Consider the following 25,555-nt stretch of genomic DNA (forward strand, 5'->3'; position numbering starts at 1 on the left):
ATGTTTCTTTCACCACAGCTATTTGCTGTACTAGAGTGGAGGAGGCAGTGATGGAGGAGCTCAACACTCCTCCATGTGGGAAAAGTGGTGGAGTCGTATCCACCTCTGGGATTAATCCAGCTGTTCTAACTGAAGAGCTGAGGAATACACTGCCAAGCAATGTGAGTACCAATCTCTGTATCTCTGTCTTCCTATCTGCCTGTGTGTCTGAGTTACCATAGCAACATGAGCCTTTGGCCATGTCTGGTCAGACCTTCACAACATTAGATGTTCTTTACATTAGCATTTTACTTAAAGAAATAATCAGCTTAAGGTTAAAAAAAGGTAATAATTAAAAATCATTAAGCTTTTGGATACTGATGAACTTTTTACACTTTCCTTTAACCTAACTAGATGAAAATGGAGGATTTGATTGAAGTGCTGGAAAAAATCTCGGCATGGGTCAAAGTGGCAGTGAAGGAGGTGGTTGCTCAGGACCTCATCCCTATAGTGAGGAACCTGATGCTGGAAAGGATTGCGGCTCTGGACCGAGTAAAAGCACAAATGAGCTGCAGGGGTACTCGGTCAGTGCTGTCGGATACTGACCTTTCTGAGGAGGCACTCCAGTCGGGCATCGTGAGGAGATTTGTGAAGACTGCTTCAGAAACTTTTCTCCAAGAACGCCTTGGGTTGACATCCTGGACCAAGCCCGACACTGATCACTACGGTTCTAGAAGCGCATCTGTGACGGAGGCTGACGTGGAAGTGAAGCTGTCACTACAGAGATGCTGCTCAGAGCTGTCAGCTCTGATTGCCCTCACTCTGTTCGGTGATGTCGCTGGCATCACCATCTCTTGGACAGAACAGGACCATACAGGCTCCGCTCTGCAGAGTGCAGCACAGACAGTGGACGTGGGGCTGGAGAAGAAATCTTGGTGGTTCAGGTTTCCAAGATTTCTGAAGCTGAGATTCAAGGTATCTGTTTTTAAAATGTATTTATTCCCAGTCACACCATTAGCTTTAGATTCTGCTCTTCTGAATGATTTTCAACCATACATTTATGCTACCGTCAATCATATTTTGAATGATTTTATATCAAATTGTCTGCTCTTTTTAAAGAAACGGACAACCTAAGTGCATGTTCACACGGAGGACCAGGTGGTGGACAGACATATTCCAGATGGTACGCATTTTAGTATTTCTTTGGTGAAGTTTAATTCATGACAGTATTATGTATAAAGAAGTGAGGGGTCCATGGTATAGTAGTCTTCCATGGTTTAGTTGTGTTCTATGGTTTAGTAGTCTTTCCTGCTGCACAACTAATAGGGCATGAACAACAATAATGACAACAGCATGGAAGACTACACACAGCATCCCTCTCACGCCGTCTGTTTGCTTTGACTTTGCAGGTTTCCAGTCTACCAGTGCTGAAGCACCATCCACCTCTGACAAGACCATCTCTAAGCTCAGGAGAAAGTCGACGCATTCCAGATTGGCAACAGCTTTCTCAAAGATCTGCAGAAAATGAGGGGAAAACACCTACTTGGGTGATATTGCTGGAAGTAGAAAATGTTATTCAATTAAAATGGGGGAAAAAAAAAAGAAAACCAGACTGCTTCATTGTGATACCTGCATGACAGAAGGCAACATGCATTGTGTCCTGGTCCACAAACTTCATTACTCCTCTTGTCCTGGAAGTCTGGGTGAAGATCAGGTTGCACAGCTGTCTGTGGTTTCTACTCCAGGAAGAAGCACTGGAGACCTACATGATGGAGAGTAAGAAAGAGACAGAAAAGCAAAATAAAGACTTTGATGGGGTCAGAGACCTGACCCATCACCTGGACTGTGTGTATGTGTATATATATAAAAGAGGAATAACTCACTAGAGGTCCTTTGTCCTCAGGGGAGGAGGGCCGTCTTCCAGGGCTTCCCTGGTGCTGGCCGGTAGAGCCCACGGTCATCTGCAGAAGGGGGGGAGGCAGGTCCTACTGAACCTGTAGGAGGAGGACAGGAAAAGTTGTAATGCTGAATGTGATGTATAGCAAACAATAGCATACAGTTATGTTTGTGTATGTTGTACGTGTTTCAATGGCGACGTATGTAGTCCTGCTCCAACGTAGATGATAGAGTCTAACAAAGTTGGGGCCGGGGATACTCATTTAAATGCAGAGCATAGGATCTTTCAAGGGAGAACTTCACGGGGGCAGCGAGTGTGGCCAGACATGCCGCTAAGCTTTTACTGCACAGTTTTACCAATGTTTTATCCGGTTTAAGGGACTATGTTCATGTGTGTGCTGCACAAATTAAAAAAACAATGGGTGAGGTCTATCGTTGGAGTCAAGCCTGATGACAAGGCATCTCCACAAAGACCAAACATAGTTCAATGTTTTACTGAAAAGTTGGGGAGATGTGTTAGGGTTACACAAACCTCAAAAGATGAAACATTAAACAGAGTGTTAGGGGCAAAGAGAAGAAGGGGCAGATGCACAACCCCCCACGTGGGTGATCAGTCCATGTGAGTCCCAACAGTCCAACATCTAGTCCTCATGTTATGGGGAAAACCGACTTCATCTGAAAAACACACAAATACATACAAACATTTGTTTTTATGTGGGAAAAGTAAAAGGCATGATACATAGTGAGATTAGAACTTTGTATAAGAATCTATTAAAATGCTGTGTAGGTGATTAAAAGCCTGGAGGTGGGCGTGGAGGGGGTCCTCTTGATGTGTCAGGACTGGTGGAGAAAACAGCAGGGTCCGGTGTCTCCAGGGTCTGGGTGTGATTAGACTCATGTGACCTGAAAAGGCCATCTGAACCGATGGAGACACCCTTATACGTCACAGAAACTTCTGATTGCTGAAAAACACAAATAAGAGTAAAAATAAGTGAAGATGCCTTTAGGAATCATTTTCTAAATACCCCATAAGTAAGTCTAAATGTAATCAGGTATGAGGATGCACTAACCTGAAAGATATTCTGCACAGATGACGACGTTGACTGCGTGCACAGGTATATCGTTGCTTCTGTGATGCTGGATTCCCTCCGCTGAATTAACAGAGGACATGCTGATGAGTGTGATTAAGAACGGGACATGCTAGTTTAAAATGCATTTATCCAAGACTCTTACTTATCTTGATGCAGGCCACGGCTTTAGCGTTGGCAAAGTAGTGGAGGGTGAGCTACAAATGCATAGAAAATGTTAGGTTGAAGGACATCAACTGTGGCAAGTCCATTCTCACTGAAACTGAGAACCTGTTCCCATGACTCACCTCTGCATCTATGTTGTAAAATACATTGTTGAGCACCCACCAGTGCTCACTCTCCTGCCCCCTGTAGGCAGATTTGTGCTGGAGCGTCACCTCCACCACCTGCAATCATGCAGAAAAAAAACTTTACCACTGAAATGGACAAAGCTCTTATAAACTGCTTATACTTATATCTGCCAAAAAGCCAGTAATACACATTAAATTCTGAAGGGAACCTTTGTAGCTGACGAAAACGTCTGTGAGAAGGTGAAGGCATACGCCCTGTGTGCTCTGTGCAACGCTTGCTGAGCATGACGCCTCGACTGTGGAGAAAACCAAAAACTTACTTTGCGAGACAAATATGTGCAAAACCAGCATTTTACAATAATTGTGACCAGAGCCTCGCAAAAATAAATAATGGATGCTAGTAGTTCTGCACACAAACTTCCATAAACAAAATGAATCTGGCTAAGAGAATATCCACGAAGTAAATAGCCAGCTCCCTCTCGGATCGGGGAATGGGGCATTAAAGAAGTCGGTGTAATACACACGTTGGTCCACCCGGCGTGCCGTGTCAGTTACACGTTTTTGTATGCCTGAAACGTGAAATGCACACGCTGACATAAAACGACTGAAAATGGACAAATACCCGTATGATGACGACGGAGACGCCGTGACGCTCTCATTTTTGCTCAGGTATTACATGCTCAATGGTTGTAGGTTAGTATGTTTTGGTAATCTCTATTAAATCGTATTAATCATTTTTTGATTGAAGTGTTTAGGATTTCAGTTAATGTAACACAAATAGTGACATAATTTAGCCGCCCACACTCACTTACAGCGTAGATCTTTATGGGTATCTAGGTATGTAGCTAGCTCTGAAATCCCATAGCTTCCTATCTAGCTAATGAAGACGTATCTGCATTTATGCAAATACACATTAAGTATCTCCCACTAGCTAAATTTTCAGATCTAGCTAGCCAGCTAGTTAGATAAACATTTTTCAGTGTAATTATGATAAAACATTCAACTTTAACAAAATACAACTACATGACAGTTGTAGGTATGAAGTCGACGTTCAAGGGTATAGGATAGTGTAGATAATAATCAAAGAGCCAAACAGATTTCTTTATTTTTACGTCTCTACCCTTGAAGTGTCTCATAATTTTACATAGCCTAGCTACACTGATTGCATGTCCTGTTTATTTCTGATTCATAAATGAGAGTATGCTAGAATTATTTGGACCTACTTGGTCTTTTAGACGATTTTAGAATGAAGGTTTAGCATGATTTACTGCTTTACCAATCAACTGGGTTAAGGTACAGTTGCACAAATTGTCACTATTTGCATGGGTACTAAGAATGAATCTTTCGAAATTGTTTTAAGGGGCATTGACTAATTCTCTGTCTGTGTGTGTGTGTGTGTATTTAGAAATGCCCGGACGTGGAACCACCTTCAAGAAGTGTGTGGCTTGCCACAATTTAATTAATATTGCTTGCAAAGTTTGCACATCATGTACAGCAAAACAACCATCTAAATTAAGACAAAAAAAAAAAAAACTTGACCATAAACGTACGGAATGGGTTCAGGCCCATAAAAGAAATCACACAGCATCACACATAAAAGATGAAGCTTCACTACTGGTATGTGATTGATTTTCATTCTACAGATTTGAAATAATATGGAAAATTATAAATTAGCATTTTAGTGCAAATTATTCACTTTTTGGGGGTGATTGTTTTAGCTTGAGAAATTACAGGCTCTGGGAATACGAGCAGTAATGTTTTTATCAGAGCCTGGAAGGAAGACTGGCTCCTGGGTGTTAGAGACTCTGTCCCCCAGGTGTCAATTTACAGAGACATTGTCTGCCTGTTTAAAAAGAATGCAGTCCCTATTTGACATGGTAGTCCAAGGTAAGAATATTCTGATGTCCTATATCCTGAGTTCTATACTAAAATAATGTGCTGGGGCGTAAGCACAGATAATGCAGATATTGGCCTAACTAGCTTGCCTAACATATCACTTCCATATAAATGTGATTACACTTTTTTCCTTAAATGTAGGATGGATTCATATTGGAGTCCAGGGGCTAGGAGTAGCAGCAACAGCTGTCCAGGGGCCAGCAGCAGTTGTCCAGGGGCCAGCAGCAGCAGTTCAGGGGCCAGCAGCAGTTCAGGGGACAGCAGCAGTTCAGGGCGCAGTAGTAGCAGGTTTGATGCCTCTTATTTTTATTTTTACTTTTTTCTTGTAGTAGAGGTAATTGCAGTCTGTCCACCTTTTAGAAAGAGGATCAAAAATTAACAGGTGTGTTATTTTTAATTCCATACACTCTAACCAATGATTGAGTTTTCACATATCTTATTTTCAACAGTGCGCTGCTCATTTGTGTAAATTACAATGAGTGATTTAATATTGAGTAAGAGTGTGTCTTACTGGGCCCATTCAGCGTTTTGAGGCATCTCAGACTTCTGTACGTTTTGGTGATTTTACCTTTATCATGCTCTGTTTATCCCCTTCTCTGTCTGTCTTGGTATTCCATGTGTCCATGTTTTGGTTTTCCCATGTGTTCTGCCACACCCCTGTCATTTGTAACTCCACCTTCTCATCATTTTCAGTTGTGTCTTGTTTAGTTCCTAAGTTTCTCTTTAGTATCTGGTGTGTGATTTGTTCAAGTCATGTCTTTTCGATCTTGTTTTTTGTTCCTTATATGATTGCCCTCCTGATATGACCCTTGACTGCTATAACTCAGGGTTCCCGCGGGGTCTTAAAAAGTCTTAAAATGTCTGAAATTCAAAACTTTAAATTTAAGGCCTTAAAAGACTTAAAAAACAGCCAGATTTTCATCCAAGGTCTTAAATTTAATTTAGTCAGGTCTTAAAATTTTACCTTAGTTAATTTTAGAAAAGTGTAGTTTAATCGAAACGTCCGGAAGTCAGTTCTGTGTTGTCTGTGTTTGTGCGGGGCTACAGGTGTTGGTACGTGTTAATTAATTAAACTACAAAACCCATAATAACCGCAGGCAGGAAACGGTCCTTATCACGAAAAGCCTTCACGCAATTTTGTGCCTCATCCCCGCCGTCTTCGCTATCGTCAGTGCCGGTGTTCTGTCGATTTTTCCTACCCATCGAAAATTCATACCAAGGCTTACTGCGCATGCGCAAGTCGCTTTTACGTCACTATTTTGGTGGCCGCCTACTACACCCATCGATTTTTCCTGCCTGCTAGCGAATTTCAACAGTGCAGTACTATTTAGTCCTTTCAATAGTGCAGTAAGTTAATTTCTTGTTTATAATTCCTTCTTTGTTTGCAATTGCTATGTTTTCAACTGTGCATTAAGTTAACTAGTTGATTAAAATGTTTTAAACAGCGCCGTTTTACTACCTGTTATTACCTATTTATAGGGACTTGGATATTTCCGCATGATAATGATTGAGCCGTGTAATAATACACTAATACGCAAAATAAAACTTTTATTTTAAAGCTCATCCTACTTTTTAAACGCTGATTTGCGCTACATTACAACGTTTCCATAAGGTAAACAAACTAGAGATACGTCTACAATACTACTTTTTAAACACTGATTTGCACTACATTACAACGTTTCCATAAGGTAAACAAACTAAGAGATACGTCTACAAATACTACTTTTTAAACGCTGGTTTGCGCTACATTACGACGTTTCCATAAGGTAAACAAACTAAGAGATACGTCTACAAATACGCGATGCCAACGGACACGGTAGGAACATTCGACAAGGTAGGAAAATTCGACAGACTAGTCTATGGGGTTGTTAAGCTGTGACGCATCATCTTTGCGAAACTTCACGTCCGGGTCCAAACACTCGCTGCATTGAGTCCCTTAATATGCCGCAGTGCTGTGTGCCCTGCTGTTTTAACAGATCCGAGTCTAAAACAACGACCCTTTTGTCTTTCTACCGCTTTCCTTGCAATGAGAAAGAGAGAAGAAAATGGGTGCAGTTGATAAGGTAAGTTCTATTTCTAAAAAAAATCTTGACAGTGCCTCCGTGGGCGCTAATGCTAGCTAGCTAACCCCACAGAGAAAAAAAAGCCAACTTGCCCCTTTTTGGATTGCTTGATATTCTAGCTATGGGTTTAATACAATGTTTCTTGCCACATACAGATATTTTAGTTCTTGTTTTGTTTTATTTGTTGTCCAGCTAAAGTAAAACTAAAGTAAAGATAGCTCTGGTTAACTTAGCTAGTGGCGCTAACACTAGCTAGATTAGCTAGCTCGTAAAAGGCAACACCAGGATATCTTTTCGGATATCCTTGATATATTGTATGGATACACACACAACAGTTAGCTGATCAGGAGTGTCCGTAAAAATACCAAGCAAAAATACAGCTGATGCTACTGTTGCATCCTATATTTACCTTTTTCAGTATGCATATACATTACTGCTTAGCCCGTTTCCATTAGTTTATTACTGCCGTACACTTACCATACATAATTCTCACATTTTATTGCAATATATATATATACACACACAATTTTATAAGGTCCTTATTTCTTTAGCACTTTGTTAGAGGAACCCAAGTAAGCTGTGACTAATGATTAATGATAATTTTTTCTTCTTTTACAGACGTGAAAACTTCACCCCAAACTGCAACTCCAGGGTGTGTAGTTGGCACTTTCCCAATGGCAAAGCTGCTGGACCTTCGCGATTCGCTTGGAACCAGGGAAAGGCTTTTCATTTTCCTGACCACCCCAGCAATCCCCCTAAGCAGAAGAAGCAGATTGTCCCTTCCAGTGATGATGCAACAGACACAGGACACACAGCTGACATGGCAACCCCACAAACCCCTACTACATCCCAACCAAGTCTTGTCATGCTTGAGGTTGAGAATGACATGCTTAGAGAAGAGAACAAAAAATTGAAAGAACAGTTGGAGAAACAAAAGCAAACCTTTTCTTTCAGTCAGATTTCCTCCCATCCTAACAAAGTCCAATACTACACTGGATTACCTGATGCTGCCACAGTATTTTTTTTGGAAGCACTTCTTTCTAGATTTGAGCTACAGTATCATTCTGATTGGACTGTCCAAATTATGCCCCTTATTGATCAGTTACTCCTTACTTTGATGAAGCTTAAATTGAATTGTGGCCATGTAGACCTTGCAACAAGGTTTAATTGTAGCACAGCAACTGTAACTAACATCTTTACCACCATCATCTGTGCTCTGTATGATATTTTGTATGTCGGTCTACTTGAAAACATCCCCTCCACGGCCAAGAATCAGACTTCGCTGCCAGACTGCTTCCGACCTTTTCCTAACTGTAGAATAGTCCTTGACTGCACAGAGGTTGCTGTCTCCAACACAGAGAGGCTTGACACACAGTGTCATTTGTACAGCCACTACAAAGGACGGACCACGCTAAAGGCTCTAATTGGTGTGGCTCCCAATGGTGTGATTACTTTTGCCAGTAACCTGTACGGTGGGAGCGCCTCAGACAAGTCAATAACAGCTGACAGTGGACTTCTCCAACATCTACAAGCAGGTGATCTGGTTATTGCAGACAAGGGCTTCACAATTCGGGACATTTTGCCAGAGGGAGTTCTTCTTAACACCCCGTCTTTCTTGCTCAACGGACAGTTTACACAGGAGGAAGTAAACAATAACAGACTTATCTCCTGTGCAAGGATACATGTGGAGCGGTCTATTCAGAGGCTGAAACTGTTTTGCATTTTGGACCACATCCCTTACCAGTACAGGAAAAATGTTAACAAGATACTGAAAGTATGTGTGTGTCTTACAAATTTGCAAACCCCAATTCTCCGTGAAATTCAATGAAATATCTGATGTATGTAAATCAGTTAGCAGGACAGTGGCAAATTAAAACATGTTTACAATTATTGTGACTGAAGAATGATTTACACAACTTTGCAGAAAACCTTTATTAAAAAAGTAAAACCAGATTAAAATGTTTGTCTTTTTTACATTCAGGTAAATGTACATTCAGATGTAGGTTGCCTTGGATCTGATGCCAATAGTGGTGAGTTTGTTTTAGTTTGAGGGAACTTGTCTCTTCATCCAGCTCTAGAAAAAAGTCTCTCTTACTCTCTGCTGCCTGCTGGACAGTCTTAGTTCTGGCGGACCATGGGCATTTCACCTCAATGATGCAGTCATCAGACACTGTCCCATCTGGAGATCCACCAAGTAGACCACTGTCAGACAGGAACAATCCCCTCTCCTGGATCACCACACCAGCGTCCGCTGTGTACTGCTGCTTTGCCCGCGACTCATGTAGGATTCCCCAATCACATGCCTTTAATAAAAACACAGTCACTTACTCTTAGATACACATAACTTAAGTTGAAATATTCATGAAGACCCACAACTTACTTTAGATCCTTCTTTGAGGTTGTACTGGCCAAGCAGTGTTTTGAATAAGGAAGGGGGGTAAGATTTCCAGGTTTGGAAACCGCAACTTAAAACTGCATAGCGTTAAGCTAATAAACCATGCAACATTGACATCAATTGCAAATTATTTACTAACCTCGTGATGTGGATGGGGCCATCTCAGATACTCTCTTGGCTGCAATTTCGTCCGTTTTCGGTGTCTTCGCCCTTTTCCACACGCATTCTACATCGGTGCGGGACACGTTTTTCTCCACCCAAATCAACAAGGCTGCCATATGATGGCACTTGTCTTTACCGATTGGGCAAACGCAGCTGCTGTACCTCACTGCCTGACCCTCAACGTGTACCTGTATTAAACGTTATTTGACCCATACTCACTTCAGTCACCACACCTCAACCTCAATTCACCTCAACTCACCTCAACCTCGTAAATCGTCTTTTTCATGGACGCCTGGACTCTACCCCTAAATATACCACCTGGGAGAACAGATACACTTAGTACTCTATTGGAGTTGAAAGAGTTTAGACCTTTTTTAACCCTCAATGGTGCCTCACTAAAGAACGAAGTTATCGTAAACAGGTTTACAGGCTCCGCCATCCTTGTTTGTTTGGACCCGGAAGCGGCTGAAACGTCACGCGTGTCGTCACACTTAACAAGCGGATAAATACTCGCTGCCAGCTGATACGGTAGGAAAATTCGACAAAGTAGGAAAATCCGACAGAACACCGGGTCCCGCCGGACTCCACCGCAGTATCACTAGTGCTTCGGCTAATGATATTCGGGCTACATTAGGATAGAGTGACGGCAATGTTCCCTGGTTCGAATATCGCGAAAAAGTTTTCGTGTGGACTAAACAAATCGCATATATAGCTAGATTTGGCTTGGCAGACTTCATCAAGAGAGAGTTGATACGCTCTTACCGGGCCGTATGTGTTAATGTTCGATGAAAGCTTTAATTCAACCACAAAATCCAAACGGCTGGATCTTCATGTTCGGTTCTGGAGCAATGGATATGTGCAATCGAGGTACATGGGCTCTCATTTCATGGGCCATGAAACAGCGCAGGATCTACCAAAACTTATCAAAGTAAGTGATCCTTACTTATGCTCCACTTATGTCTTCTTTTCAATGTGTTAACCATTTTATACAATTAGGCTACAATACAAAAACATCTCAGAACCATGTACTGTCCATGGCATTGAGTTAGAGAAATGTTTCAATGCATGCTAAATCCCAGCTAGAGGAAATAAAAATATATTTACTGTGTTAAATCATGTAAAATAAAAAAAAACAACAACTATGCCCTGTAGATGGGTTATGTCATGTTTTGAAACATGTTCCACTGTCCCATGCTCTGTTTCATGGATTGCACATGGTTTTATTTACATTGGACTGATGTATTGCCTTTTAGTGGGCATATATACATAGGGTAAAAACAGGTAGTGTGTCCCAACGTTTTCAATGTTAACATTCAAATTCATATTCAGCATGGCTAGACAAAGTAAGTTGGTTTCATCGGGATAATAAATAGAAAAGAAGGTAGGAGGTTAAAAAAGTTTTGTGTGTTAAGATACAGATGGCCTGGGGAAAGAAAATTCTGAGCCTTTATTTAATTAGTTAATTTTATAATTTCATTTATTTCAGTAATTTAACCAAAATGTAACATTTTAATAAATTTTATCAGCTGCAGGGTGTGAGGATTTTGGTCAAACCATGCCTTAGACATACTTGAAGATAGGCTGAGTCTACATGTTGTTAAATGTATAATGTGTGTATGATTATTTAATTAAACAAGGAGGTGGAGGCAGAAAACATGCAAGAGGACACAACTGGCACACACAGACTCATATGTGACTGTCACAATGCATGGAGGTGTCACAGGTTCCCCTCACCAAGGAACTCTTAGCATCTGTGGGTGCAGCCCGGTCAAAATACTGACTCTTTCTGGATCAGGAATGAATCAGGAAAGAAAAGGAATCCCAGAGCCAGAAAAGAGAGCTGACTGAGCAGTCTTTAGAGGACCTTAAGAAAAGGAAGAAAAGCTTGGAAGACGTATCCACTTGTCTTGCTAGAGAGGCAAATTCTCTTGCAGAAGAAGCTGAGGGCAAGACTGGATCCAAGATGGCTCAGCTCCTTTCCAAGTCAAATGCTGAGATTGGTACTGAAAAGGAAGAACTCAGAGATATGTAGGGTGAGGTTGTATGTAGATATGCTAGTGTTGTGTTGGTAAGGTTGCTTGGGTTGAGAATGTTACTATTTTGATTATCTGTTTTAATACTGAATTAATGTAATCCTGTAACTAAATTAATCAAAATAAAATGTTAAGAGTTTCTGGGATCATTGGATTGTTTGTGGTAATATGTTGTGTTGGTCTTAAATTTCACTGAGAATGGTCTTAAAAGGTCTTACAAAAGTCTTAAATTTAACTCACTGAAACCTGCAAGAACCCTGTAACTGTTTTGGATCTGCTCACTGTATATCTTGCTCTATTTAGCGAATGCGTCTACTTACTTATTGCTCAGTGCCCCTGGTGTTACACCATGATGACTGTTGATGAGTAGACACACCTAATCTTTGGACACATTGTTTTTGGAATGTGATGCCACAATCATCCAGTGTCTGTCTCTCCATGTCAGACCATGTAGAAGTGACTTTCAGTCTATGGCGGATAAAAACAAATCCTAGTTATTGTTTCTAATGACCTAGCTGTGTTTCTAAACATGTATGCCAATTAAATACTGCCTTGATAATATACTGATATTTCTTTTGTACTCCAGTGTATACTTTTATTTAAATTGTTTTTTTTTTTGTTTGTTTCTGCCCCAGGTAAAGCCAAGAACAGTGGTCAGTCACAGACACTCAAAAGGAAAGGTATGTTTGAAGAACTTCAGTATGGCAAGTATAGTCATACAGTAGTTGTATCTGGAGCCTGTGCCTCTGATTTAAAGGGAGCCTTTTTTTTAAGGTTTTCTAAACAAGTTTCTAACATTGATTTTATTGTCCTTTTATCTTTTGATTTTGTTTGGTTACATCTATCATCTTGTACTACAAGGCTTTATTTTGAAAAAATGTGATTTTATTCACTTATTTTCGTAGAATGTCCCCACACATTGACAGAAAGTCAGGAATTTTACCCTGTGAAGAGAATAGTCAGATGCAGAGTTGTTCAGGTTAATCCTACACCCATCACTACAATCATGCCATTTTACAAGCAAATAGTCATGTGTATATTGACTAAAAATGCATATTGTTATTAAAATTAATGAGTTAGAAAACTGAAGAGTTTGAATTGTTTCAGGGCAAGAAAATGAAGCAAGTGGAGTGGGAACCCTGCCTGCTCTGGTATGTATGAATTTATGCAACTATGCAAACTTTTATACAACCACTGGACTGCAAGTCATGGTACTGGTACTAAACTTTCATTTTTAGAAAAATCCCAACATTTGTGTAAACAACTTGGTAGCTGAACATTTGATCAGTTCTAAATATTCACTAGCATATTGCAGTACTAGATCTTTTCATCTAACGTTGTGTGGTATTTTTATAAGTCTGTCAGTGATGCCAATATCCAGGACTTTTTATTTACAATTTCTTCAATTACCCATGTGTAGCACATCAAAACATTGCACACGCTGTAGTAAGACTTGCTGGAAATTTAAAGTGGGAACGCAGTTTTTATATAAAAAAAAATAATTAATGGTTTGAACTTTTTAAATATCAAGGACAACAGACTCTAGTTTATACTGATATCTCCCTTGTACCTTGTTTTGTTTTTGCAAAATTGTGTACTTTGTTCTACATTGTAGTGAACTATGCATTGCATGAATTTAAGAGATGTTGGGCTTGGTGCTTTTGTTTAGCTATTTTTTTCTAAATGCATTTAAATGCTATTTTTGCTTTGTCCCTGACTCCTCCCCTTGGGCGTGTGCATGCGTGGTTGGCGTCCGTTTTGTCACCTGTGACTCATCTCGTCAACATTATGTGCAGTTGGGTCTTGTATGTGTCAATGTAATTATCATCACTCTTTGTCCGAGTTGATCCGAGTATTACCTCGTCTCGGCATCTTGCCTTCCCTCGTGTTACAAAAATACACTTAAATGTTGTATATGCAATGGTTTTAATGTCATGAAAGTTTACACCACAAATGTCTGTAAAGTTCCGAGCTTTGGGCCTGGGTGCATCCTAAAATACCCACACTATGGTGGGGTGGGGGGGGGGTGGGGGGTTGATTGGGAACCACTGGTGTAAAAAATAAATGGGTTAGGAACAAACTCGCGTACTGGTAGGGAACAACAAACAGCCAAAAATTCTTGCTCAATCATTCAACAAGGTATATAAGCGTTATAACATAACGCGGAAGTGCCAAGTTAAAGACCATTACGCAATCGGAAACAGCCACATCCAGAAATAAAGCCTTTAATACAATAAAATACGGACTGTGTTTACAAGATAGGACCGGGTTTAGCATATTTAGTTGCTAACAATGATGGCATTTATTTATGTATTCCCAGTCTTTATAGTCTAGTTACATCGGTTCTCCACAGATTGGGGAAAAAACGGAAATGGCATTCCAGGAATGACCATATGGATTCAGTGTGAGCCTGCATGGCCCTGTAGCCCTCAGACTGCATTGTCTTATCGCGATACATAGCGAATGCGTAGCGAAATGCTGTTGTTTTTATTTATTTGTTGTCTTATACCAGATATACTACTGCTGCTGCTATTTTGTTTATACGTTCGTGCTATCTGTGTGCAGTATGGCAAGGGAAACGACTCCTTGACGCTGATCGTAACCCTAACCCTAACATATCTTCATGAACTACAAACAGCGCCATATTGTTCCAAATTCCTTCACACTATGCATATGGCTATATAGGTTTATTATTATTATTATTATTATTATTAAAGTGTATTGTAGCAATATGTGAGATATACCTGAATAAAACTTGGAATTTTTTAAATAAATGTTTCTTCTCCCTGTAAGATTAAAAGTCAAATTTATGTATATAGTGCTTTTTACAACACATGTCACAAAGCAGCTTTACAATCGCATGGGTCTAGAGCCCTAATGAGCAACCCTACCTTGAGCCTCAGGTAGGAGGTGCCTGTCCACTGGCTGTAATGGTACATCAGCCCACGACGTTGGTGTCACAGATGTTATTACAAAGAGCAGACCAGTTACCCCTATTAGATCTCACATTGATCTGTAAATTAATTCTTAAATTTGAAGTATATATTTCTAGTGGGTGATGCTGGTCCCCTGGGGGTATGTAAACTGCAAAGCTGTCTGTCAGTGACATCAAATGGGCTGTGCTACATTACTGTATAATTTTCATTTTAAATTGAACTTGCTGCTCATGCATGATGGTTGAAATGAGAATTGTAATCATAAAGAAAATACACATGTAAACATATTATACCTGTCACGGTGAGGGGGCCGGGTCGCCACCAGAGGGCGCGCATCCCGGCCAGCAGCCGATCCCAGCACACACCCCCGCAATCACCATCATACTGAGCACCTGTTTCTTGTTTACTTTGCTCTTCTTAAGCCCGCAGGTCGTCTGGTCCAGTGCTGCACATTGCCGCTACATGAGCGTCTCTGGTCTCTGCGTGTCCGTCACTGCGTTCCCTACCTGCGTGCGCGCTACGAGCTTTACCTTGCATCACTTGCAGTGCGTGCTTTAGGAGCCTTTCTAGTGTGCGCTACGAGCTTTACCTTGCATCACTTATAGTGTGTGCGCTCAGAGCTTTACTGGTGTACGCTACGAGCTTTACCTTGCATCACTTGCAGTGTGTGCGCTAAGAGCTTTACTGGTTTGGTTGCCATGGACAATAAACATCCTTCTGTTCAACCCCCGTCTCCGGCTGCCTCTGTCCCGACGCCTCCGGCGTCACAATACCTATGAGTTAATTAACCTAATTCCAAAGACAGACATCTGATTTTTTAAAGTCTCCAATCATAAAAGTAGTGAATTGTATACATGTTGCTAGGTAGTTGGACTGCCACTAGAGCCCTTTGACCTGGTTTTAATAGGAATCTTATTTATAAGGAGTATAAAAGTACTAGATTGTTGGAGAGATGACTATGGGAATCAGGGCTTTATACTGTGCAAATTCTTGAAATTCTCAATTCTGACAGTCTTCAGTTTGCACAATTACATTTAAATGTACAATTTCTATGTATGGTGCATTAACATAATGTGTTCAACTACATTAAATAGTTGAACTGCCACCAATTTCATTTATTTCCACTTAATAGTTTATATATTTGTAAATTACTCATGATCATAAGTCATCAGGCAGTGAAACAAATTGATTCACATTTCTTTATTATACTAGCGCGCAAAGGACACTACACAATCTGTACAGAAATGTCTGCATATTATTGTCCAATAAATCATACATCAGACAAGTGAAGAGTAAAGGCTGGGTGAAAACAGATATGAAAGCAGTCAAAAACCAGAACAACAAAAACGCAAAAAGAGTACACTACAAATCAAGTTTGGACACACCTAAGGACTCTGTCCTTAAGGTGGGGCTTGTTAAAGACTGAAGTCTTTTGAACAGTCTATGAAAATAACCTTACTAAACATCCTCCCAATCACTATCATCAGAACTCTCATGCTGAAGTATTTTGTGCTCCTCTGGTGTATCCTCAGTTCCATCTCCAGGGAGTAGGATAGCATTTGGTCCTAATGCCATCCTATAATTTGATAAAACGACGTTAATTTTGTGTTCCATATTTGCAAGTGTCTCTCGAAGAAGGCACTGCAGCCCACGTTGTCCGTCCTCTGTAAAAGTACCTACAAAGGTAAAAGAATGTTATTAAAAATGTCATGTCCAGCATCTTACTAGATTAAACTCCACCATACAGAGAAAAGCAGGAAGGGGTTATAATCCTTATACTCATGATGCATGAAACGACCAGGTGTAAACTGGAATAGCTACTTACAATGTTTCCCAGTGGATAATTCTGCTATTAGTGTGCCAATACTCCCTGCCTGGCCTCTGAGATAGGAGTAGTGCTGTCTCATCTCATGCATTAGGATGACCCTTTCCTCTTGAAGCCTCATTTTGAACATGTAGGCATCAAAGATCTTCTTTTTGGTGAAGACACTAGTGGTTTCTAAAGACATAGGAATTACCATCACTCATGATGAGAAGATAAATACATACGTTAAGGTAGGATATAACAAAGATTGCTGCAGAAACACAAAGACTGTCCCATACCACTTCTACAGATCTCCCACGGCCATATTAAACTGTCTGCCCCACCATCTCCTTCTGCGTATTTATGCGGCCCTCCTCTGGTACTTGTTCATTGTAGCACTTTATTGATTCAAAGAGTTTTCTCTTTTCCTCTCTCAATTTCTTTCGCCGCAAATGATGAATCTTGTTGCTGTCTAGAGTTAGCATGGACAAGTTCCAATGTATAAACATTTCAAATAACTGATAAACAATATCAATTGGTAAAAGAAAGGTAGATAAAACATACCAGTGTTATTATACAGACTTGCTTTTTTCTGATGCACACCAAGAAACGTTCAATTGAGTGTTGAAGGGCATGTTGGCTACTACAACTGGTATGTATGGAATCTAAAACAAAAAATTAAAGCCAATGCATAAATTTGAAAAGTACATAGTCATACTGATTGTGGTACTACTTAATTTACATAATAAATAAAGTATAATATTAAAAAAGATTCCAGACTTGTGCTGCATCCACAATTACCACTACAATACTAATTCAGATGTCAGAAATAGGACTAACCACCAGCTTTAGCATAAAAGATCATGTAATATCCTACCATCTGTAGCCCATAGTCTGACATCACGGACCCACTCCAGAACCCTGTTCTCAGGGCATCCAAGCTCGCTGCACAAGTCCTCTAGCTTCTTGTTTGCCATCTCTGTCCTGCGAACAGTCTGAAAAATGGTTGGTGGTGGGAAGCAACAATGAGACAAATTGACTAAATGTTTCCTCTGAGGTAAAACAGCAACACTACATTAGTATGGTCAGTTACTTTGATGTATCTGCTGGATAATGAAAGATGAAGCTAATCTGCTTCCGCAGGTTCCATCCAATGGCGTGAACAGTCGGCATATCATTCCCAGCTTTAGACAGAACGTTGAAGACAGTAACACAGACTCACAAATTAGAATCCTTCATTAGAAATGATCTCCATACTAGATTAAGACCATGGCAAATATGTGATGACAACCAAATAGAGCCAAAAAAAGGATCTGTTTATGAAAGCACATACACACCAGACTTTGTCATGTACTTTGTTGTCAGGGCACAACGCGAGAGGTAACTGTTCATCATCTCTACCTCCTCCCCTGCAGTAGTGCCAGCGCCATCCAAAGGTCTGCCACTCCAAACAATCTAACAACATTGTGAGTAAGTCATTTTCCCATAAAAAATGGTTACGGTAATTATTATTAATGGTTATGTTTATTAAACATAACACTGTACCTCACACTTTGTTGAATGGGCCTTTGCATGCATCACAGACAGAAATGGGCTCATTTGCAGTAAAGATCCCAGTTCTGGCATAGATATTGCCACTTTCTCAAGGTAAGGCCAATACCTGCAAGCAATGTCAGTGCAATAGAAATGTGCATTTGTGGCTGCATGCAGCTCCTTCTGTAGGAACAAGGGATATGCAAAAATCTCTCCCCTGAACATATTGAGAGCTTTGAGTAGTATTCCAAGTCTGCAGACAAAGACCCTCTTCATCAAGTTTGTGAGAACTTCGTGCAGTCTCACGTGCGGCTGACCACTGGCTTCTACCACATGTTCCTTTGCCTTGAGTCTGTTTAAAATAAATTTAGTTAGTTACAAATATAAATATATACACATTTGAATAACAAGGGCAGAGAGAATTCAAATTGTACTAACATTTTTCACTTTACCCCTGACCTCTTCAACAAATGTGTACACATCAGTATCTTTTGCAATAAAGGTGCCAGGAAAGTATGATTCCTCTGACCTTTAACATAAAACAAAAAAGCCATGGAATTATACCTAGTTACATACATTTTACATACATTTACTATGAATAAAGCAGCTTTACCCTGCTGACTGTCGAAACCTATAGAGTTTTCTGTTGCCATCTGCACAAACGGCAGTCATGTTCGGGGTACAAGCAGAGCATGTGAAGTGGTCCACAAAAGCCATTTTGTCACACTGAAACTTGCAGAATGAGTACTCCATGAAGCTTCTCTGAAACATGTCTCCATGTATCTTCCCAAACTGCAAGGTTACAATTTGTTAAGTTAAAATGAAAAGTCCTAAAGAACACCTAAAGATATATTACTCCACACTGGACTTACCCTTCCAAACTGCTGAGTCCTCCCATCCAACATCTGCAAAAAACTTTGCCTTGATAGACTAGGTGCAGCAGTTTTCATTTCCAAAAACGTATGGAAAACATCTATTGTAAACAAGGTCTCAGCATTTACAGATGCAGGCCAATAACCCCTTTTTATGAGGTCGCTCCTATCTGGTGTCCATTGTGTCTGGCATAATCTACACACTGTAACTGGTAACCACAGATCATATCGACCTAAAACAAACAAAAAAAATAAAACAGAAGGCTCAGGCTATTTTAGTCAACAAAGTAAAACAGTTTTGTATAATCAAGAATATATACTTATTTTATCTGAATCTCTCATATGGTGCATGTAACATTTTTAAGATCAAGTCCATTCATTTCTAAATCTGGCTCAATTAATTTAATTACAAAAGCCTACATACCATTTATGCAAACCAAAATGACTCAGTTAGATTTTCTGGGCCACAGGAGCACAGTGGGAGAGGTCTTACAGTAGGCAACAGGCATGCTGAAAATAGAAGCTCAAATAATGAATAACCAAGTAATTTAATACTTAACATAAACAAACCTACACAAAAATTAATTATTTAAATCACTTATACAAAATCATGAATTCTCTACCTTGATTACATTGTATATATTTCCCATTTTCTTTCATGAAGCTCACAGTTGGGGCAATACGCCTGAAAAATCCCTCAATGAATGATTCCCTATTATGGAGCGTCAGTTTTTTGTGTCTGTGTATGCAGGGCCGGCCCTTCCATTAGGCGACATAGGCAAATGCTAGGGGCGCCGTCTGTCCAGGGGGGCGTTTTTTTTTTTTTTAACAAATGAACAATTAATAAATGTGAAAACAAGCAAAGTCCACATAATCATAATTTCATTGTTTAATAATATTAGTCAAATTAATAATTCTTATAATAACAACACACGACACCTATCACCCGCGCGCCAACCCGCCCTCCCCCGCGCGCTCTGCGCACCTCGTTACTGTTTCTCTGTGGGGAAAAAGACACCACAGAGTGAGTGACATCTCCTCGAAAAGACGTCAAAAAGGCAGAAGTCCTCTGGTGCCCAGGGTAGTAAAAGGAGAAAAGTGGAGGAAGAAAGGTGGCAAAAAAACAGGTAATATAATGGTAATATGTGGTGAATTAACACTATACCATTGGCGTCAGGGACTTCAACACCTTCTCTGAAGGTTAATTGATCTTTAAAAGGATGCTTTATCTATTATATGTAATATATGTTAATAACGCTTCACCAATAATTTGTATTTTCCCTATAAATCGGCTTTCAAATCCACTTTTCGTGCATGTGATGGAAAAAAAAAAACTTAGTGCTGAAATAAAAAATCAACCAATCAGAATATTTCACACTGTTGTTTCTAGGTAAAAGAGAGAAAGGCCCTCCCCCCAGGAACTTCTGTTTATCTGTCACCTACCCTTGTCTTTTACATTGAGAGCTTTTATTATAGATTGGCAGTTTTATCAACCAATCATATTATCGAATTAGAATCGTGGGGGCGTGCTCCAATTGTCTCTCATTTTTATTTGAAACAAATCCAAAATGTTTCCAATCTGTAGCTGTTGTGTTTTTCTTTTAAACCAGCTCTCTTGACTCACAACTAACACTCAATCGTCATTGTGGCTTTTCCCCTCTGTATGATCTTAGTGAAAATAGCCCCTGTCATCATACTGCCCAATCCTAGTAGGTGCTATTATTAGCTTAGCTCAGCAAGTTTTTTAAATAAATATATATCAGATGCACTTTTGAAATAATAATGTTGCAGTAGGCAAATTGCCCTAATTTGCACTGGTGGTAGTTGTTGTTTTTAATTTTTTTACATTTAATATTTATATTTAAAAGTTGTTCTCTGCACTACGTTATGTAAAATAGTTTTAAAATATTTTTTGTGCAACACCTTTATATTTATTGCTTGTTATATGGTAATATTTAAGTCATTTGCTTTTTATTTGTTTCTTTAATAGTGACACAATCAACCCAATGATTGATGATACAGGGGGCACCAGCCAAAATCTCGCCTAGGGCACCACATTGGTCAGGGCCGGCTCTGCCAGAAACTATCTATCCTTCAGTGATTAATAAATCCAGTGACATCAGCTATGTGTCATAAGGAGTTCTATATTCAGACTCTTGATGTTGTGCAAATGTTGTTATAAAAAACAGAGGAGTAAATATGAGAGAATTAAATTAATATAAGAAAAGCACCGAAACAGGCCACGGTCAAGGTCATTTAAAGAGTATTTTGGCATTTTTCCCTTACCATCTTCTCCCTCAAACAGCCGAGTCTTTATGCCAGAAATCATTTCTAGGGAGAAGGCAGAATTAAACCATATCCAGTAGCAAGAAACACCTTCAACACTCAAAAGGGGCAGGGGCTGAAATAAGTTTCATCTGTGAGCTTTGAAAAATGTAATGATCCTGACCTGTTAGAAATTCTTTCCGCAAAGCACCAGTGTCAACACCAGGTTCTCCTATGAATGTAACTTTTAAGGGGTTGACCGGTGAGCTGTGTTTCTGCCGCTGCTACAGTGTTAGTCCACGTTGCAAGAGATTTATTCTAGACACACAGATGCAGAACTCTTTGCACGTGTCAACCTGAGTAGCCAGCCATTGCAGTACATCATCCTTACTGTAAAAAATTATATTTCACATTATTTTATTTTTTATTTTTTAATATACACTACCGTTCAAAAGTTTGGGGTCACTTAGAAATGTTCTTATTTTTGAAAGAAAAGCAGTTTTTTTTTTCAATTTAGCTAACATTAAATGCATCAAATATACACTCTATACATTATTAATGTGGTAAATGACTATTCTAGCTGTAAACATCTGGTTTTTAATGCAATATCTACATAGATGTATGGAGACCCATTTCCAACAACCATCACTCCAGTGTTCTAATGGTACATTGTGTTTGCTAACTGTGTAAGGAGGCTATTGGATATTTAGAAAACCCTTGAAAACCCTTGTGCAAGTAGGTTAGCACAGCTGAAAACAGTTTTGCTGATTAGAGAAGCTATAAAACTGACCTTCCTTTGAGCTAGTTGAGAATCTGGAGCATTACAATTGTTGGTTCGATTAAACTCACAAAATGGCCAGAAAAAAAACAACTTTCAATTGAAACTCGACAGTCTATTCTTGTTCTGAGAAATGAAGTCTATTCCATGCGAGCCATTGCCAAGAAACTGAAGATTTCCTACTATGGTGTGTACTACTCCCTTCAGAGGAGAGCACAGACAGGCTCTAACCAGAGTAGAAGGAGAAGTGGAAGGCCCCGCTGCACAACTGAGCAAGAAGACAAGTATATTAGAGTCTCCAGTTTGAGAAATCGACGCCTCACAGGTCCTCAACTGGCAGCTTCATTAAATAGTACCCGCAAAACGCCAGTGTCAACGTCTACAGTGAAGAGGCGACTCCGGGATGCTGGCCTTCAGGGCAGAGTGGCAAAGAAAAAGCCATATCTGGCTAATAAATGAAAAAGATTAATATGGGCAAAAGAACACAGACATTGGACAGAGGAAGATTGGAAAAAAGTGTTATGGACAGATGAATCAAAGTTTGAGGTGTTTGGATCACACAGACGGACATTTGTGAGACGCAGAACAACTGAAAAGATGCTGGATGAGTGCCTGACACCATCTGTCAAACATGGTGGAGGTAATGTGATGGTCTGGGGTTGCTTTGGTGCTGGTAAAGTGGGAGATTTGTACAAGGTAAAAGGGATTTTGAATAAGGAAGGCTATCACTCCATTTTGCAACACCATGCCATACCCTGTGGACAGCGCTTGATTGGAGCCAATTTCATCCTGCAATGACCCAAAGCACACCTCCAAATTATGCACAAACTATTTAGAGAAAAAGCAGGCAGCTGGTGTTTTATCGGTAATGGAGTGGCCAGCGCAGTCACCAGATCTCAACCCCATTGAGCTGTTGTGGGAGCAGCTTGACCGTATGGTACGAAAAAAGTGCCCATCAACCCAATCAAACTTGTGGGAGCGGCTTCTGGAAGCATGGGGTGAAATTTCTCCAGATTACCTCAGCAAATTAACAGCTAGAATGCCAAAGGTCTGCAATGCTGTAATTGCTGCTAAGGGGGCATTCTTTGATGACGAAAGCAAAGTTTAAAGTAGAAAATTATTTCAAATAATTAAAAAAAAACATTTCTACCTTGTCAATGTCTGGACTATATTTCTATTCATTTTGCAACTGATTTGATAAATAAAAGTATGAGATTTCAGGGAAAACACAAAATTGTCTAGGTGACCCCAAACTTTTGAACGGTAGTGTATATTATGATTAGTGAGATCATTTTAAATGTACCTGGCCACCCCCCCCCTCCCCCACAATACTACATTCCCTGGAAACAGAGGAAAGTCTATGTAGCGCTTGTCAGAGCAGTCAAGCATGGTGACTTCTTCTACAAACACTGATTCATGGTTCGGTACGTCTCGAGTATAGGACAGAAGCTTCTTGTATTCAGAACATATTAACTATGACATAGATAAATGACGGACGTAGTATGTTCGAGGTTATGAAAACTGCCCAGTCGCCTACTGAAAGAACCAGTGGCGTGCACACATAGACATCAAGTGGTGCTAAAGCACCACCAACTCTGCCCTTTATCAACGAAAGTGCCCTTTTGAAACTTCGTTTTTTATTTTATTTTTATTTTTTTTATTATTATCATTTTACTGAGGTCGGTTTGAAATGATCTTTTGAAAACCTGAGCGATTAAAAACAATGCCCTGAAATGAGCCACCACCTCGCACACATCCGACCTCTCTCTTCCTTTAACACCAGATGCGCTGCAGCAGTTCACTTCAGCGAGGTGAAGGAAGCGTCTTCAGCACAGCACACACGCTCACAGATAGACTTCTTCTCCCGTCCCCACCAGCCAGGTCACATACACATCAAGTCAAATCTACCGTTTGCCCTCTAAGCCCAACGTGAAATCATTTTGTTGTGCAGTAAAATGTCTCATACAGCACCAAACTACTAAGCATTTTTGCCGTGTGTTATATTTGCAAAACGACACATTATATTTCCAGAATTATTTTCTGTATGAAAAATAAAATAATAAAATAAAGCCTTAATAGAGAATTTAAAAACGAACTGATAGTGAAAATGATTCCCAAAAGTTTTTACATAAACCGGATGTAAAAAAGGGACATCTTATTTTTAATAGTTGCATACTTTTTGTTGCAAAGCTAAAATATCAACGAAAATCCAGTAGGCCCTACTCCAAAATCGCGATTAAGGCTTTTAAATACTTTTTAAGGGCCTTCATTTTTCCAATATTGATTTATCAACTTATAATACTTTTTAAGACCCTGCGGACACCCTGTACAACCACAAAATAAAAGCTACAATGGTGATGACACTTACATCAATTTTAGACACTTTTACTTTCTGTGATTTAAAGATTTGATTTTAAAGATTTGACCAACTTTATTTGGTTTAGAAGTGGTTTGTATGTCAAATTATTTTACGTTAATATTTAGTTTATTATAAATCTTGGTTGCCTAATTGTCACACTGATATAACAAAGTTGGGGATTCACCTCACCTTGTCAGTGATGCTAGTGAAATGCCAAATTATCCCCTTGAAAATTATAACCCTTGCAAATATAAATATATCTAGCTTTGGGATTATTAATAAGGCTAAATCGAGGTTAATGGTTATTGTAACTCTGTTAGTCCTCGACGACGTCTTGATGCTGATTCTAAATCAATATAAATATATAAAACACAAATATGGAATGGCGCTTTTAATTCATAGCGGTCCTTAAACTGTGGTGGTATAACGTTATATGCCATATCATATGACATAGGTAAATGACGGACGTAGTATGTTCGAGGTTATGAAAACTGCCCAGTCGCCTACTGAAAGAACGCACTGCTTTAAGATTTGAGTAGAACGTAATGCATTGAAATCTAGTGCCTACTACACGGCATTTCGGACGGAGCCACGGATCCTCCAACGTTAGAGCCTTAACATGAGGTTATCCGAATTGAGCATTTGGAACAGGTGAAGTGCACAGGTTTCTCCATGTAATCTGTCTGCGCAGTCCAAATACGATAGATAACCCCCCATAGACCATAAAATCTACAGTATTAATGCTGGAAGCATGTTTGGACTAACATATGTTTGAACTTTAATGACCTTTTATTTGAAACTTGGAGGGACTCTGAGATTTTGCCTCTGTGATTTGTTGAAGCTCTTTGGGTATGTCCCCTTTATCAGAAACAGGTATCGTGTCCCACTTCTACTCAATTGCACGTTTAACTGAACATCGAAGAAATGACTGCGATGAGTGCAAGCGTCATTAACATTTCATGGTTATTTACTTGTATTTAATAAAATTGATTCAAAATGTAAAATAGCCAAACTGAACGAACGTCAAAGGTTAAGAAGTGCTATTTTCAAGGTCAGTCAACTAAAACCATTTAGGATGGAATGATAAAAGAGAGCACAGTTATTTACTGGCAAGGATAAAACAAACTGACTAGCAGACATTTGGAACCTCCACGTATTAGAAACAAAGCAGTAGTGATATTTCTCAGGTCTTTCCGAGGATATTCA

At 39.7% G+C, this 25,555-nt stretch overlaps 2 protein-coding genes and 4 long non-coding RNA genes across 6 annotated transcripts; 3 read left to right on the forward strand and 3 right to left on the reverse strand.

Annotated features, from left to right (window-relative positions):
• The first annotated feature begins 21 nt into the window (after positions 1 to 21).
• LOC143504696 (uncharacterized) lies at positions 22 to 1,801 on the forward strand. The gene is made up of 4 exons (XM_076995989.1): positions 22 to 161; positions 394 to 954; positions 1,099 to 1,162; positions 1,389 to 1,801. Exons 1-3 carry the CDS (start codon positions 51 to 53, stop codon positions 1,111 to 1,113), a joined length of 687 nt encoding a protein of 228 aa, XP_076852104.1. The 5' UTR covers positions 22 to 50; the 3' UTR covers positions 1,114 to 1,162; positions 1,389 to 1,801.
• A 5,236-nt stretch (positions 1,802 to 7,037) lies between these two features.
• LOC143504697 (uncharacterized) lies at positions 7,038 to 9,171 on the forward strand. Its single transcript, XM_076995990.1, has 2 exons — positions 7,038 to 7,212; positions 7,831 to 9,171. Exons 1-2 carry the CDS (start codon positions 7,091 to 7,093, stop codon positions 9,038 to 9,040), a joined length of 1,332 nt encoding a protein of 443 aa, XP_076852105.1. The 5' UTR covers positions 7,038 to 7,090; the 3' UTR covers positions 9,041 to 9,171.
• Positions 8,247 to 10,722, reverse strand: LOC143504698 (uncharacterized). Its single transcript, XR_013127633.1, has 2 exons — positions 9,747 to 10,722; positions 8,247 to 9,515 (listed from the first exon to the last, which is right to left on the reverse strand). It is a non-coding gene; the product is annotated as an uncharacterized LOC143504698 (long non-coding RNA).
• Positions 10,723 to 12,432: 1,710 nt separating this feature from the next.
• LOC143504684 (uncharacterized) lies at positions 12,433 to 13,793 on the forward strand. Its single transcript, XR_013127625.1, has 3 exons — positions 12,433 to 12,482; positions 12,708 to 12,781; positions 12,910 to 13,793. It is a non-coding gene; the product is annotated as an uncharacterized LOC143504684 (long non-coding RNA).
• Positions 13,794 to 15,994: 2,201 nt separating this feature from the next.
• Positions 15,995 to 17,706, reverse strand: LOC143504683 (uncharacterized). The gene is made up of 6 exons (XR_013127624.1): positions 17,636 to 17,706; positions 17,420 to 17,537; positions 17,107 to 17,207; positions 16,842 to 17,014; positions 16,564 to 16,737; positions 15,995 to 16,414 (listed from the first exon to the last, which is right to left on the reverse strand). It is a non-coding gene; the product is annotated as an uncharacterized LOC143504683 (long non-coding RNA).
• Positions 17,707 to 17,870: 164 nt separating this feature from the next.
• LOC143504687 (uncharacterized) lies at positions 17,871 to 19,459 on the reverse strand. Its single transcript, XR_013127628.1, has 6 exons — positions 19,372 to 19,459; positions 18,948 to 19,180; positions 18,689 to 18,867; positions 18,514 to 18,604; positions 18,088 to 18,427; positions 17,871 to 17,997 (listed from the first exon to the last, which is right to left on the reverse strand). It is a non-coding gene; the product is annotated as an uncharacterized LOC143504687 (long non-coding RNA).
• Positions 19,460 to 25,555: the final 6,096 nt, after the last annotated feature.

The sequence above is a fragment of the Brachyhypopomus gauderio genome, unplaced genomic scaffold, assembly GCF_052324685.1.
Source record: "Brachyhypopomus gauderio isolate BG-103 unplaced genomic scaffold, BGAUD_0.2 sc315, whole genome shotgun sequence".
In the NCBI taxonomy this organism is placed as follows: domain Eukaryota; kingdom Metazoa; phylum Chordata; class Actinopteri; order Gymnotiformes; family Hypopomidae; genus Brachyhypopomus; species Brachyhypopomus gauderio.